We start from the raw sequence: 11,793 nt of genomic DNA on the forward strand, positions 1-11,793 counted from the left end.
GACCTTGGAGGCCTAGGGGCAGGGTGACCACCGGTGGCATTTCCCGACATCCGGGTCTCCGAGGGACTGGGGTCCTGGGATGAGGGGCGGGGATTGGGGTGGCCAGAGGGGAGACCACATGCTGCCTGAGTCAAGTTGAGGACCCCGAGGGAGAACGGACGGATCTTGCACCCCGAGACAGTGTTGGACCTTGGAGGCCTTGGGGCAGGGTGACCACCTGTGGCGTTTCCTGCCATCCGGGTCTCGGAGGGACTGGGGTCCTGGGATGAGGGGCGGGGCCTCGGGGGCTCCAAGGGGAGGCTACATGCCGCCTGAGTCAAAGTGAGGACCCTCAAGCAGGAAGGAGGGGCCCCTGATCCCAGAAAAGTGGCCATCCCACAGAGAGTCGCCCTTGCTTTCAGCTGTCCGGCGGCCCGAGGGGACGACAGGCCCACGTGGTTTGTCCTGACTTCCGCATTCGAGTCTCAGACAGACTGGGGACATAGTGAAAGGGCGGGGGCCTCAGGTCTGCGGAGGAGAGAATCTCAGGGCCGCCTGGGAGTGAAGGTGACAACCGCGAGTTAGCATTCAGGGACCCTGGACCCCAGAACAGAGTCAGTCGTGGGAGGCCATGGGGCGGGAGGACCTCGGGCAGCAGTTCCTGAAATGCGGGTCTCAGAGGGACTGGGGTCTTGGTATGACGGGCGGGGCCTCAGGTGGGCTGAGAGGGGAATCCCAGGTCCTGCCAGGAGTCAAGGTGACCCCGAGGGAGGAGTGAGGGACCCGAGATCCCAGAACAGAGGGGACGCAACCGATCCTGCGCCTGCTGTCAGCCCTGGGAGGCCTCAATGCGGGATGAGCACACATGGTGTGTCCTGACTTCGGCATCCAGGGCTCAGAGAGACCGGGGACCTACTATCAGGATGGGGCCCTCAGATGGTTGGAGAGCAGAATCCCAGGTCCCGCTTGGAGTCCCGGTGAGGACCCTGAGTTAGCGCGGACAGGACCTCCCACCCTAGAAGAGTGGGAACCTGCCGGAGCCCAGGCCTCCTGCCAGCACGCGGGTCCAGGGCTGTGCCACAGTGTAGATCCGAGGTCTCCCCTCCTTTCTCTCCCAGGGGCTCCAGACACCGGGAAGGCCTAGGTCTGAGACACGTGTTCTCGGGTCACAGAGCACAGGAGGCTGGCAGTGCCAGGACTGAAGGTGAGGTGTGGGCCCTGAGTGTGTACCCGGGGGCTCCCGGAACAGAGGGGACCCCACGAGGCCAACGTCCACTCCACACACCCCGTGTTGCCCCCAGAACCTCGGGCTGTGCCGGCTGCACCCTGAGGAGCCGCCTCACTTCCCCCGTCAGGTTCACAGACGACCGTCCACCAGGAGGAGAGCCCCTGTGAGGCCGAGGGCACCCCTGAAGAGGAGACCTGTAAGTAGCCTTTGTCAGAGCCCCCCACGGTGGGTTTCTCAGCCCGGGCCACTGACACTCCCTTTCTTCCCCAGGCCCGTGGGTCCCCATCTGTCACCCCTGCCCTCGCTGCTCTCAGCTGCCCGACACCACTCACCGTGCCTCCCGTTCAGATGCGTGACCTCCACCACACTGAAGCCGACTTTCACGACCCAAGAGAGGCTGAGGATTCCGAGGATGAGCAGGACATTTGGGTTGAGGAGGAGGAGGGCGCATCCCCGTTGTCTCCCTCCTCCTCCTCCTCCTCTTCCTCCTCCTCCTCCTTCTCCTCCTTGTCTTCCTACTCAGTCCTGTTCCTGGGCAGTGGCGAGGAGGTGGCTGATTCTGGGACACCCAGTCCCGCGCAGAGCCCTCAGGGTGTCTGCCCCTCCCCCACAGCCGTGGCAGCCCCTCCCTGGAGCCAGTCGGAAGACAATGGCCTCAGAAGCCAAGGTGAGGAGGGGCCCAGCACCGGGCAGGACCCGGCAGATGCCGAGTCCCGGCTCCACGATGCATTACATTTGATGATGGTTGACCTGATGGGCTTCCTGCTCCACAAGTACCGCACAAAGCAGCCGACCTCAAAAGAGGAAATGCTGAATGCGGTCCTCAGAGATGACCAGGACCACTTCCCTGCGGTCTTGAGCCAAGCCTCTGAGTGTCTGCAGCTGGTCTTTGGGGTGGATGTGAAGGAGGTGGACCCCAGGGAGCACTTGTATGTCCTGGTCCCCACCCTGGGCCTCACCTACGATGGCATGCAGGACGATGGGCAGAGCATTCCCAAGACTGGCCTCCTGCTGATACTTCTGGGTGTGATTGTCCTGGAGGGCGACTTTGCTCCTGAGGAGGCAGTCTGGGGAGCACTTAGCAAGATGGGGCTGTGTGCTGGGAGGGAGCACTTCATCTATGGGGAGCCCAGGGAGCTCATCACCAACGTGTGGGTGCGGGAGGGGTACGTGGAGTACCGGCAGGTGGCCAACAGCGATCCCGCTCGCCACGAGTTCCTGTGGGGTCCCCGGGCCTACACGGAGACCAGCAAGCTGCAAGTCCTGGAACATTTCCTCAGGATCAATAGAAGGGGTCCCAGTTCTTTCCCGTCCCTGTCTGAAGAGCGAGTGAGTGATGAGGAAGAGGGGGCCTGAGCCAGACTTGCAGCTGGGCTCCTTCTAGGCCCCAGTCCGGCAGCTTCTCCTGCCGGGCAGGAAGTGAGGCTGACTCTTCACTGTGTGTCTGAGGAGCAAGCAGTCAGCCTTCTAGGTAGTGAGGGCCCGGGCCAGTGGGGGGGGACACGGTGTACAGCATCTCTGGGCTCCTGTTCTCTACAATGATATGGAAATTCATCTTCATTTCCTTTAGTGATGTTTCAGATGTTATTCGTTTTAATAAATATCAATATACTTTATTTTATTATACAGTCTTTTTAAAGATTACATTTTATTTACAGTTATGAGAAAATATTGGTTATATACCCCTTGTTCTGCAATACATTCTTGAACCTTCCTTACACCCAATAGTTTGTACTTCCCACTCCCTCACCCCTATATTGCCCCTTGCCCCTCACCCCTCCCCACTGGTAATCAGTAGTTTGTTCTCTATGAGCCTGCTTCTTCTTTGTTATACTCACTAGTTTGTTGTATTTTTTAGAGTCCACATATAAATTGATATCATACAGTATTTGTCTTTCTCTGTCTGATTTATTTCACTTAGCATAATGTCCTCCAAGTCCATCCATCTTGCTGCAAACGGCAAAATTTTGTTTTTTATGGCTGAGTAGTATTCCGGGGTGTGTGTGTGTGTGTGTGTGTGTGTGTGTGTCTGTGTGTCTGTGTGTGTGTGTGTCCATTCATCTGCTGATGGACATTTAGGTTCCTTCCACATCTTGGCAATTGTAGATAACGCTGCTATGAATATTGGGTGCGTGTATCTTTTCAAATTAGTATCTGGTTTTTTTTTTGTTTTGTTTTGTTTTTTTTGAGATGTATACCCAGGAATGGAATTGCTGGGTCACTTGGTAGTTCTAGTTTTAGTTTTTTGAGAAACGGCATACTGTTTTTCAGAGTGGTCACACCAATTTACATCCCCACCAACAGTGTAGGAGGGATCCCTTCTCTCCACATCTTCGCCAACATTTGCTATTTGCGTTCCTTTTGAAGGTAGCCATTCTGACAGGTATAAGGTGATATGTCATCGTGGTTTTGATTTGCATTTCCCTGATGGTTAATTATACTGAGCATCTTTTCACGTGCCTGCTGGCCACCTGCATTTCCTCTTTGGACAAATGTCTATTGTGGTGTTCTGCCCGTTTTTAGTTGGGTCATTTGTTTTTTTGATGTTGAATTGTATGAGCTGTTTATATATGGTGGTTATTGCTCCCTTGTCAGTTGTAACGTTTGCAAATATTTTCTCCCCTTCAGTAGGTTGTTGTTTTAATTTAGTCAGTGGGTTCCCTTGCTGTGCAGAAGCTTTTAAGTATAATTAGGTCCCCGCTGTTTATTTTTCCTTTTATTTCCTTTGTTTTAGGACATGGATCCAAAAAGTTATTGCTGTAATTTATGTCAGAGAGTGTTCTGCCTATGTTTTCCTCTAGGAGTATTATAGTATCCAGTCTTAAATGTAGATCTTTAATCTATTTTGAGTTTATTTTTGTATATGGTGTTAGAGAATGTTCTAAGTTCATTGTTTGACAGGTAGCTGTCCAGTTTTCCCAGAGCCACTTATTGAAGAGACTGTCTTTTCTCCATTCAATATCCTTGCTTCCTTTGTCGTACATTAATTGACGGTAAGTGTGTGGGTTTACTTCTCGCCTCTCTATCCTGTTCCATTGATCTGTGTGTCTGTTTGGGGGCCAGAACCGCACTGTTTTGATTACTACAGCTTTGTAGTATAGTCTAACGTCAGGGAGCATGATCTCTCCAGCTCTGTTCTTCATTCCCAAGATTGTTTTAGCTATTGGGGTTCTTTTCTTTTTCCAGACACTTTTTTAAATTATTTGTTCTGGTTCTGAGAAAAATGCCATTGTTATTTTGACAGGGATTGCTTTGAATCTGTAGATTGCCTTGGGTAGTATGGTCACTGGGTTGTTTGGTCAACAACACTGATTCTTCCAATCCAAGAACACGGTATATCTTTCCATCTGTTGGTGTCATCTTCAGCTTCTTGCATCAGTGTCTTGTAGTTATTGGAGTACAGGTCTTTGGTCTCCTTAGCTAGGTTTATTACTAGATTATTTATTCTCTTTGATGTGATGGTAAATGGGATTGTTTCCTTGATTTCTCTTTCTGATACTCCTTTGTTAGTGTATAAGATGCAACAGATTTCTGTATATTAATAATAATATTTAATAAGCTTCAGTATCTTAGTTTGTGAATGATATTGATTATACACGTACTGGTACTTAGGCAGCCCAAGACTGAGTTTTGCTATTTTGTAAAACAAATTGGGAAAGTTTCCATCATACTGTGTCATGCCAAAGTAGGTAACACCGCATCGGAATAGAAATTTACTTGGAAATTGAGAGAGAGTGATCAGCACTAAAATCGGTGGGGTCAAGAAAGAGAGAAGTAAAAGTAAACGATAGGTAATTATTGGCTCCTTATCCCTTTTCTTCTGTCAGTCTATAAAATTATAATTATGTGTGTATAACCTGGATTTGTCTGGCTTAGTTAAGAAAGTAGGAGAAAATCAACCTGGATCAGTAGGATCCCTGCTCACCATCTCAGTTCATCCGCAGACGTTCACCGAGCCTCTGCTCTCTGGAGGGCTCGGTGTTAGCAGTGGGGACACTCGGAAAAGCAGGACAGCCCACACCTAGGACAGTCTAGGAGCCGCAGTCACATCGGGAAGTTGGTGAAAGGTCTCCTAAGTCCCATAGGGCAAATAAAAATAGGGCGAGGGGGTGGGGGTCCGGGAGAGAGCACCCAAGTGTAAGTGCCCAGCGCCAGGGCAGTTCGGGGCTTTGGGAAGCTGGGGGGGAGGTCCTTCTGTGGGAGGTGATGGTAATGAAGCTGGGTGGTGGCGGCAGGCAGACGTGCAGACGGCACTTGTTAGTGGTGAGAGGAACGTGTCAGGTGGGAGATTGCTCTGAGAAGTCCCTCTGGGATCGTGGATACATCTCCTGGGCGAGGGGGGAAGGTGTACTTTGTTCAGGGATGCTTAGAGACCTGGTTATCCTGCCTGAGCTGCTAGGACACTCAGAATGCTCCAACTGCAGGGAGGAGTGGCGTTTGACGTGGCTCACAGTGTACTCCGTCCTGGCATATATAGTTGAAGAGGTTTGGTAACCGCCCCAAACTTGGGGTAGGATTTACTGGGGTGTGTTCTTGGAAACGGTCTGCTGGACACTTACACTGATGGGTCAGCTCCCCTCGATGGTCAGAATCCAAAGCCATAGATGAGGAATGGTCCTGGACATCGCAGGGAGGAAACACCCACCGAGGCTGAATTCCAAACAGGGAATCCACCTCCGGCCCTCCCGACAGCCCTGGGAGACCCCCGGGCACGGGGTCCGGATGTGACGGGCGCTGATGCCCCCTCCCTGGGGGGTGAGAGAGGTGAGGGCCTGGGTGAGGGAGGCCGGCTTCAGGTCTGCACAGGGAAGGAGCCCAGCGCTGCCAGGAGTCAAGGTAGAACCGTGTGGAGGGACTCGGGTTGCAGGGAATCCAGGTCGGTTCTGCTGTCAGCCCTGGGAGACCGCAGGCAGGGTTGCGGGGATCAGTGCCCCAACCCCCACCCCCGCTTCCCTCTCGGGGGTCCTGGCTGTGGAGGGGCCTGGGTCCAAGGGGAGCAAAGTGAGGTGGGCAGAGGGAGGGGCCCAGGCCCAGCCTGGAGCCCAGGTGAGGAGCAGAGGGAAGGCTGAGGGACCCCCAGGGAATCCATCTCAGCGCCTGGCGTCCACAGTCCTGGGAAGCCCTGGGCTTGGTGGCCTGCTGTGAGTCCACAGACGCCCCTGGGGGTCTCTGGGCAGTGAGGGCCTTGGTGTGAAGGTGTGGGCTCGGCTCAACAAGGGGGCGTCCCAGGACCCGCCAGGGCTCAAGGTGAGGACCCTGACGGAGGACAGCATGGGCCCCACAGATCCCCGCCCCTGCTGTCAGCCCTGGGAGGGCCTGGGTGGGATGAGCACTCGTGGGGCCCTGACTTCCTGACACCCGGGTCTCCGAGGGACGGGGGTCCTGCGATGAGGGGCGGGGCCTCGGGTGGCCAGAGGCTAGACGACACGACGCCTAAGTGACGACCCTGAGGGAAAACTGAGGGGACCCCGAACCCGGAAAAGAGGCCATCCCACAGAAAGGGGCCCTTGCTATCAGCTGTCCGGAGGCCCGAGGGCAGGACAGGTCCCCGTGTTGTGTCGTGACTGCGGCACCCTGGTCTCACAGAGACCGGGGACTTCGTGTGAGATGAGGGGGGGACCCTGGGATCTGCAGAGGAGAGAATCCGAGGTCCCACTGGGAGTGAAGGTGACGACCGCGAGCGAGCAGTGAGGGACCCTGGACCCCAAAACACAGTCGGTCCTGGGAGGCCATAGATCGGAATAAGCACCGGCGGCATTTCCCGCCATCCGGGTCTCGGAGGGACTGGGGTCCTGAGATGAGGGGCGGGGCTTCGGGGGTTCCAAGGGGAGGCTACATGCCGCCTGAGTCAAAGTGAGGACCCCGAGGGAGAACGGAGGGATCCTGGACCCCAAGACAGTGTTGGACCTTGGAGGCCTAGGGGCAGGGTGACCACCGGTGGCATTTCCCGACATCCGGGTCTCCGAGGGACTGGGGTCCTGGGATGAGGGGCGGGGATTGGGGTGGCCAGAGGGGAGACCACATGCTGCCTGAGTCAAGTTGAGGACCCCGAGGGAGAACGGACGGATCTTGCACCCCGAGACAGTGTTGGACCTTGGAGGCCTTGGGGCAGGGTGACCACCTGTGGCGTTTCCTGCCATCCGGGTCTCGGAGGGACTGGGGTCCTGGGATGAGGGGCGGGGCCTCGGGGGCTCCAAGGGGAGGCTACATGCCGCCTGAGTCAAAGTGAGGACCCTCAAGCAGGAAGGAGGGGCCCCTGATCCCAGAAAAGTGGCCATCCCACAGAGAGTCGCCCTTGCTTTCAGCTGTCCGGCGGCCCGAGGGGACGACAGGCCCACGTGGTTTGTCCTGACTTCCGCATTCGAGTCTCAGACAGACTGGGGACATAGTGAAAGGGCGGGGGCCTCAGGTCTGCGGAGGAGAGAATCTCAGGGCCGCCTGGGAGTGAAGGTGACAACCGCGAGTTAGCATTCAGGGACCCTGGACCCCAGAACAGAGTCAGTCGTGGGAGGCCATGGGGCGGGAGGACCTCGGGCAGCAGTTCCTGAAATGCGGGTCTCAGAGGGACTGGGGTCTTGGTATGACGGGCGGGGCCTCAGGTGGGCTGAGAGGGGAATCCCAGGTCCTGCCAGGAGTCAAGGTGACCCCGAGGGAGGAGTGAGGGACCCGAGATCCCAGAACAGAGGGGACGCAACCGATCCTGCGCCTGCTGTCAGCCCTGGGAGGCCTCAATGCGGGATGAGCACACATGGTGTGTCCTGACTTCGGCATCCAGGGCTCAGAGAGACCGGGGACCTACTATCAGGATGGGGCCCTCAGATGGTTGGAGAGCAGAATCCCAGGTCCCGCTTGGAGTCCCGGTGAGGACCCTGAGTTAGCGCGGACAGGACCTCCCACCCTAGAAGAGTGGGAACCTGCCGGAGCCCAGGCCTCCTGCCAGCACGCGGGTCCAGGGCTGTGCCACAGTGTAGATCCGAGGTCTCCCCTCCTTTCTCTCCCAGGGGCTCCAGACACCGGGAAGGCCTAGGTCTGAGACACGTGTTCTCGGGTCACAGAGCACAGGAGGCTGGCAGTGCCAGGACTGAAGGTGAGGTGTGGGCCCTGAGTGTGTACCCGGGGGCTCCCGGAACAGAGGGGACCCCACGAGGCCAACGTCCACTCCACACACCCCGTGTTGCCCCCAGAACCTCGGGCTGTGCCGGCTGCACCCTGAGGAGCCGCCTCACTTCCCCCGTCAGGTTCACAGACGACCGTCCACCAGGAGGAGAGCCCCTGTGAGGCCGAGGGCACCCCTGAAGAGGAGACCTGTAAGTAGCCTTTGTCAGAGCCCCCCACGGTGGGTTTCTCAGCCCGGGCCACTGACACTCCCTTTCTTCCCCAGGCCCGTGGGTCCCCATCTGTCACCCCTGCCCTCGCTGCTCTCAGCTGCCCGACACCACTCACCGTGCCTCCCGTTCAGATGCGTGACCTCCACCACACTGAAGCCGACTTTCACGACCCAAGAGAGGCTGAGGATTCCGAGGATGAGCAGGACATTTGGGTTGAGGAGGAGGAGGGCGCATCCCCGTTGTCTCCCTCCTCCTCCTCCTCCTCTTCCTCCTCCTCCTCCTTCTCCTCCTTGTCTTCCTACTCAGTCCTGTTCCTGGGCAGTGGCGAGGAGGTGGCTGATTCTGGGACACCCAGTCCCGCGCAGAGCCCTCAGGGTGTCTGCCCCTCCCCCACAGCCGTGGCAGCCCCTCCCTGGAGCCAGTCGGAAGACAATGGCCTCAGAAGCCAAGGTGAGGAGGGGCCCAGCACCGGGCAGGACCCGGCAGATGCCGAGTCCCGGCTCCACGATGCATTACATTTGATGATGGTTGACCTGATGGGCTTCCTGCTCCACAAGTACCGCACAAAGCAGCCGACCTCAAAAGAGGAAATGCTGAATGCGGTCCTCAGAGATGACCAGGACCACTTCCCTGCGGTCTTGAGCCAAGCCTCTGAGTGTCTGCAGCTGGTCTTTGGGGTGGATGTGAAGGAGGTGGACCCCAGGGAGCACTTGTATGTCCTGGTCCCCACCCTGGGCCTCACCTACGATGGCATGCAGGACGATGGGCAGAGCATTCCCAAGACTGGCCTCCTGCTGATACTTCTGGGTGTGATTGTCCTGGAGGGCGACTTTGCTCCTGAGGAGGCAGTCTGGGGAGCACTTAGCAAGATGGGGCTGTGTGCTGGGAGGGAGCACTTCATCTATGGGGAGCCCAGGGAGCTCATCACCAACGTGTGGGTGCGGGAGGGGTACGTGGAGTACCGGCAGGTGGCCAACAGCGATCCCGCTCGCCACGAGTTCCTGTGGGGTCCCCGGGCCTACACGGAGACCAGCAAGCTGCAAGTCCTGGAACATTTCCTCAGGATCAATAGAAGGGGTCCCAGTTCTTTCCCGTCCCTGTCTGAAGAGCGAGTGAGTGATGAGGAAGAGGGGGCCTGAGCCAGACTTGCAGCTGGGCTCCTTCTAGGCCCCAGTCCGGCAGCTTCTCCTGCCGGGCAGGAAGTGAGGCTGACTCTTCACTGTGTGTCTGAGGAGCAAGCAGTCAGCCTTCTAGGTAGTGAGGGCCCGGGCCAGTGGGGGGGGACACGGTGTACAGCATCTCTGGGCTCCTGTTCTCTACAATGATATGGAAATTCATCTTCATTTCCTTTAGTGATGTTTCAGATGTTATTCGTTTTAATAAATATCAATATACTTTATTTTATTATACAGTCTTTTTAAAGATTACATTTTATTTACAGTTATGAGAAAATATTGGTTATATACCCCTTGTTCTGCAATACATTCTTGAACCTTCCTTACACCCAATAGTTTGTACTTCCCACTCCCTCACCCCTATATTGCCCCTTGCCCCTCACCCCTCCCCACTGGTAATCAGTAGTTTGTTCTCTATGAGCCTGCTTCTTCTTTGTTATACTCACTAGTTTGTTGTATTTTTTAGAGTCCACATATAAATTGATATCATACAGTATTTGTCTTTCTCTGTCTGATTTATTTCACTTAGCATAATGTCCTCCAAGTCCATCCATCTTGCTGCAAACGGCAAAATTTTGTTTTTTATGGCTGAGTAGTATTCCGGGGTGTGTGTGTGTGTGTGTGTGTGTGTGTGTGTCTGTGTGTCTGTGTGTGTGTGTGTCCATTCATCTGCTGATGGACATTTAGGTTCCTTCCACATCTTGGCAATTGTAGATAACGCTGCTATGAATATTGGGTGCGTGTATCTTTTCAAATTAGTATCTGGTTTTTTTTTTGTTTTGTTTTGTTTTTTTTGAGATGTATACCCAGGAATGGAATTGCTGGGTCACTTGGTAGTTCTAGTTTTAGTTTTTTGAGAAACGGCATACTGTTTTCCAGAGTGGTCACACCAATTTACATCCCCACCAACAGTGTAGGAGGGATCCCTTCTCTCCACATCTTCGCCAACATTTGCTATTTGCGTTCCTTTTGAAGGTAGCCATTCTGACAGGTATAAGGTGATATGTCATCGTGGTTTTGATTTGCATTTCCCTGATGGTTAATTATACTGAGCATCTTTTCACGTGCCTGCTGGCCACCTGCATTTCCTCTTTGGACAAATGTCTATTGTGGTGTTCTGCCCGTTTTTAGTTGGGTCATTTGTTTTTTTGATGTTGAATTGTATGAGCTGTTTATATATGGTGGTTATTGCTCCCTTGTCAGTTGTAACGTTTGCAAATATTTTCTCCCCTTCAGTAGGTTGTTGTTTTAATTTAGTCAGTGGGTTCCCTTGCTGTGCAGAAGCTTTTAAGTATAATTAGGTCCCCGCTGTTTATTTTTCCTTTTATTTCCTTTGTTTTAGGACATGGATCCAAAAAGTTATTGCTGTAATTTATGTCAGAGAGTGTTCTGCCTATGTTTTCCTCTAGGAGTATTATAGTATCCAGTCTTAAATGTAGATCTTTAATCTATTTTGAGTTTATTTTTGTATATGGTGTTAGAGAATGTTCTAAGTTCATTGTTTGACAGGTAGCTGTCCAGTTTTCCCAGAGCCACTTATTGAAGAGACTGTCTTTTCTCCATTCAATATCCTTGCTTCCTTTGTCGTACATTAATTGACGGTAAGTGTGTGGGTTTACTTCTCACCTCTCTATCCTGTTCCATTGATCTGTGTGTCTGTTTGGGGGCCAGAACCGCACTGTTTTGATTACTACAGCTTTGTAGTATAGTCTAACGTCAGGGAGCATGATCTCTCCAGCTCTGTTCTTCATTCCCAAGATTGTTTTAGCTATTGGGGTTCTTTTCTTTTTCCAGACACTTTTTTAAATTATTTGTTCTGGTTCTGAGAAAAATGCCATTGTTATTTTGACAGGGATTGCTTTGAATCTGTAGATTGCCTTCGGTAGTATGGTCACTGGGTTGTTTGGTCAACAACACTGATTCTTCCAATCCAAGAACACGGTATATCTTTCCATCTGTTGGTGTCATCTTCAGCTTCTTGCATCAGTGTCTTGTAGTTATTGGAGTACAGGTCTTTGGTCTCCTTAGCTAGGTTTATTACTAGATTATTTATTCTCTTTGATGTGATGGTAAATGGGATTGT

General features: G+C 53.7%; 2 protein-coding genes across 2 annotated transcripts; both read left to right on the forward strand.

The window, feature by feature from the left end:
• Nucleotides 1-1,487: 1,487 nt before the first annotated feature.
• On the forward strand, nucleotides 1,488-2,711 carry LOC141576383 (melanoma-associated antigen 8-like). Its single transcript, XM_074359441.1, has one exon. It carries the CDS (start codon nucleotides 1,556-1,558, stop codon nucleotides 2,561-2,563), a length of 1,008 nt encoding a protein of 335 aa, XP_074215542.1. The 5' UTR covers nucleotides 1,488-1,555; the 3' UTR covers nucleotides 2,564-2,711.
• A 5,887-nt stretch (nucleotides 2,712-8,598) lies between these two features.
• LOC141576382 (melanoma-associated antigen 8-like) lies at nucleotides 8,599-9,822 on the forward strand. The gene has a single exon (XM_074359440.1). It carries the CDS (start codon nucleotides 8,667-8,669, stop codon nucleotides 9,672-9,674), a length of 1,008 nt encoding a protein of 335 aa, XP_074215541.1. The 5' UTR covers nucleotides 8,599-8,666; the 3' UTR covers nucleotides 9,675-9,822.
• The last annotated feature ends 1,971 nt before the right edge of the window (nucleotides 9,823-11,793 follow it).

Source organism: Camelus bactrianus, chromosome X (assembly GCF_048773025.1).
Source record: "Camelus bactrianus isolate YW-2024 breed Bactrian camel chromosome X, ASM4877302v1, whole genome shotgun sequence".
In the NCBI taxonomy this organism is placed as follows: Eukaryota; Metazoa; Chordata; class Mammalia; order Artiodactyla; family Camelidae; genus Camelus; species Camelus bactrianus.

Excerpts from the sequence above, each read along its gene's own strand:
- LOC141576382 (XM_074359440.1), top strand. The coding sequence starts at position 8,667 with ATGCGTGACCTCCACCACACTGAAGCCGACTTTCACGACCCAAGAGAG.
- LOC141576383 (XM_074359441.1), top strand. The coding sequence starts at position 1,556 with ATGCGTGACCTCCACCACACTGAAGCCGACTTTCACGACCCAAGAGAG.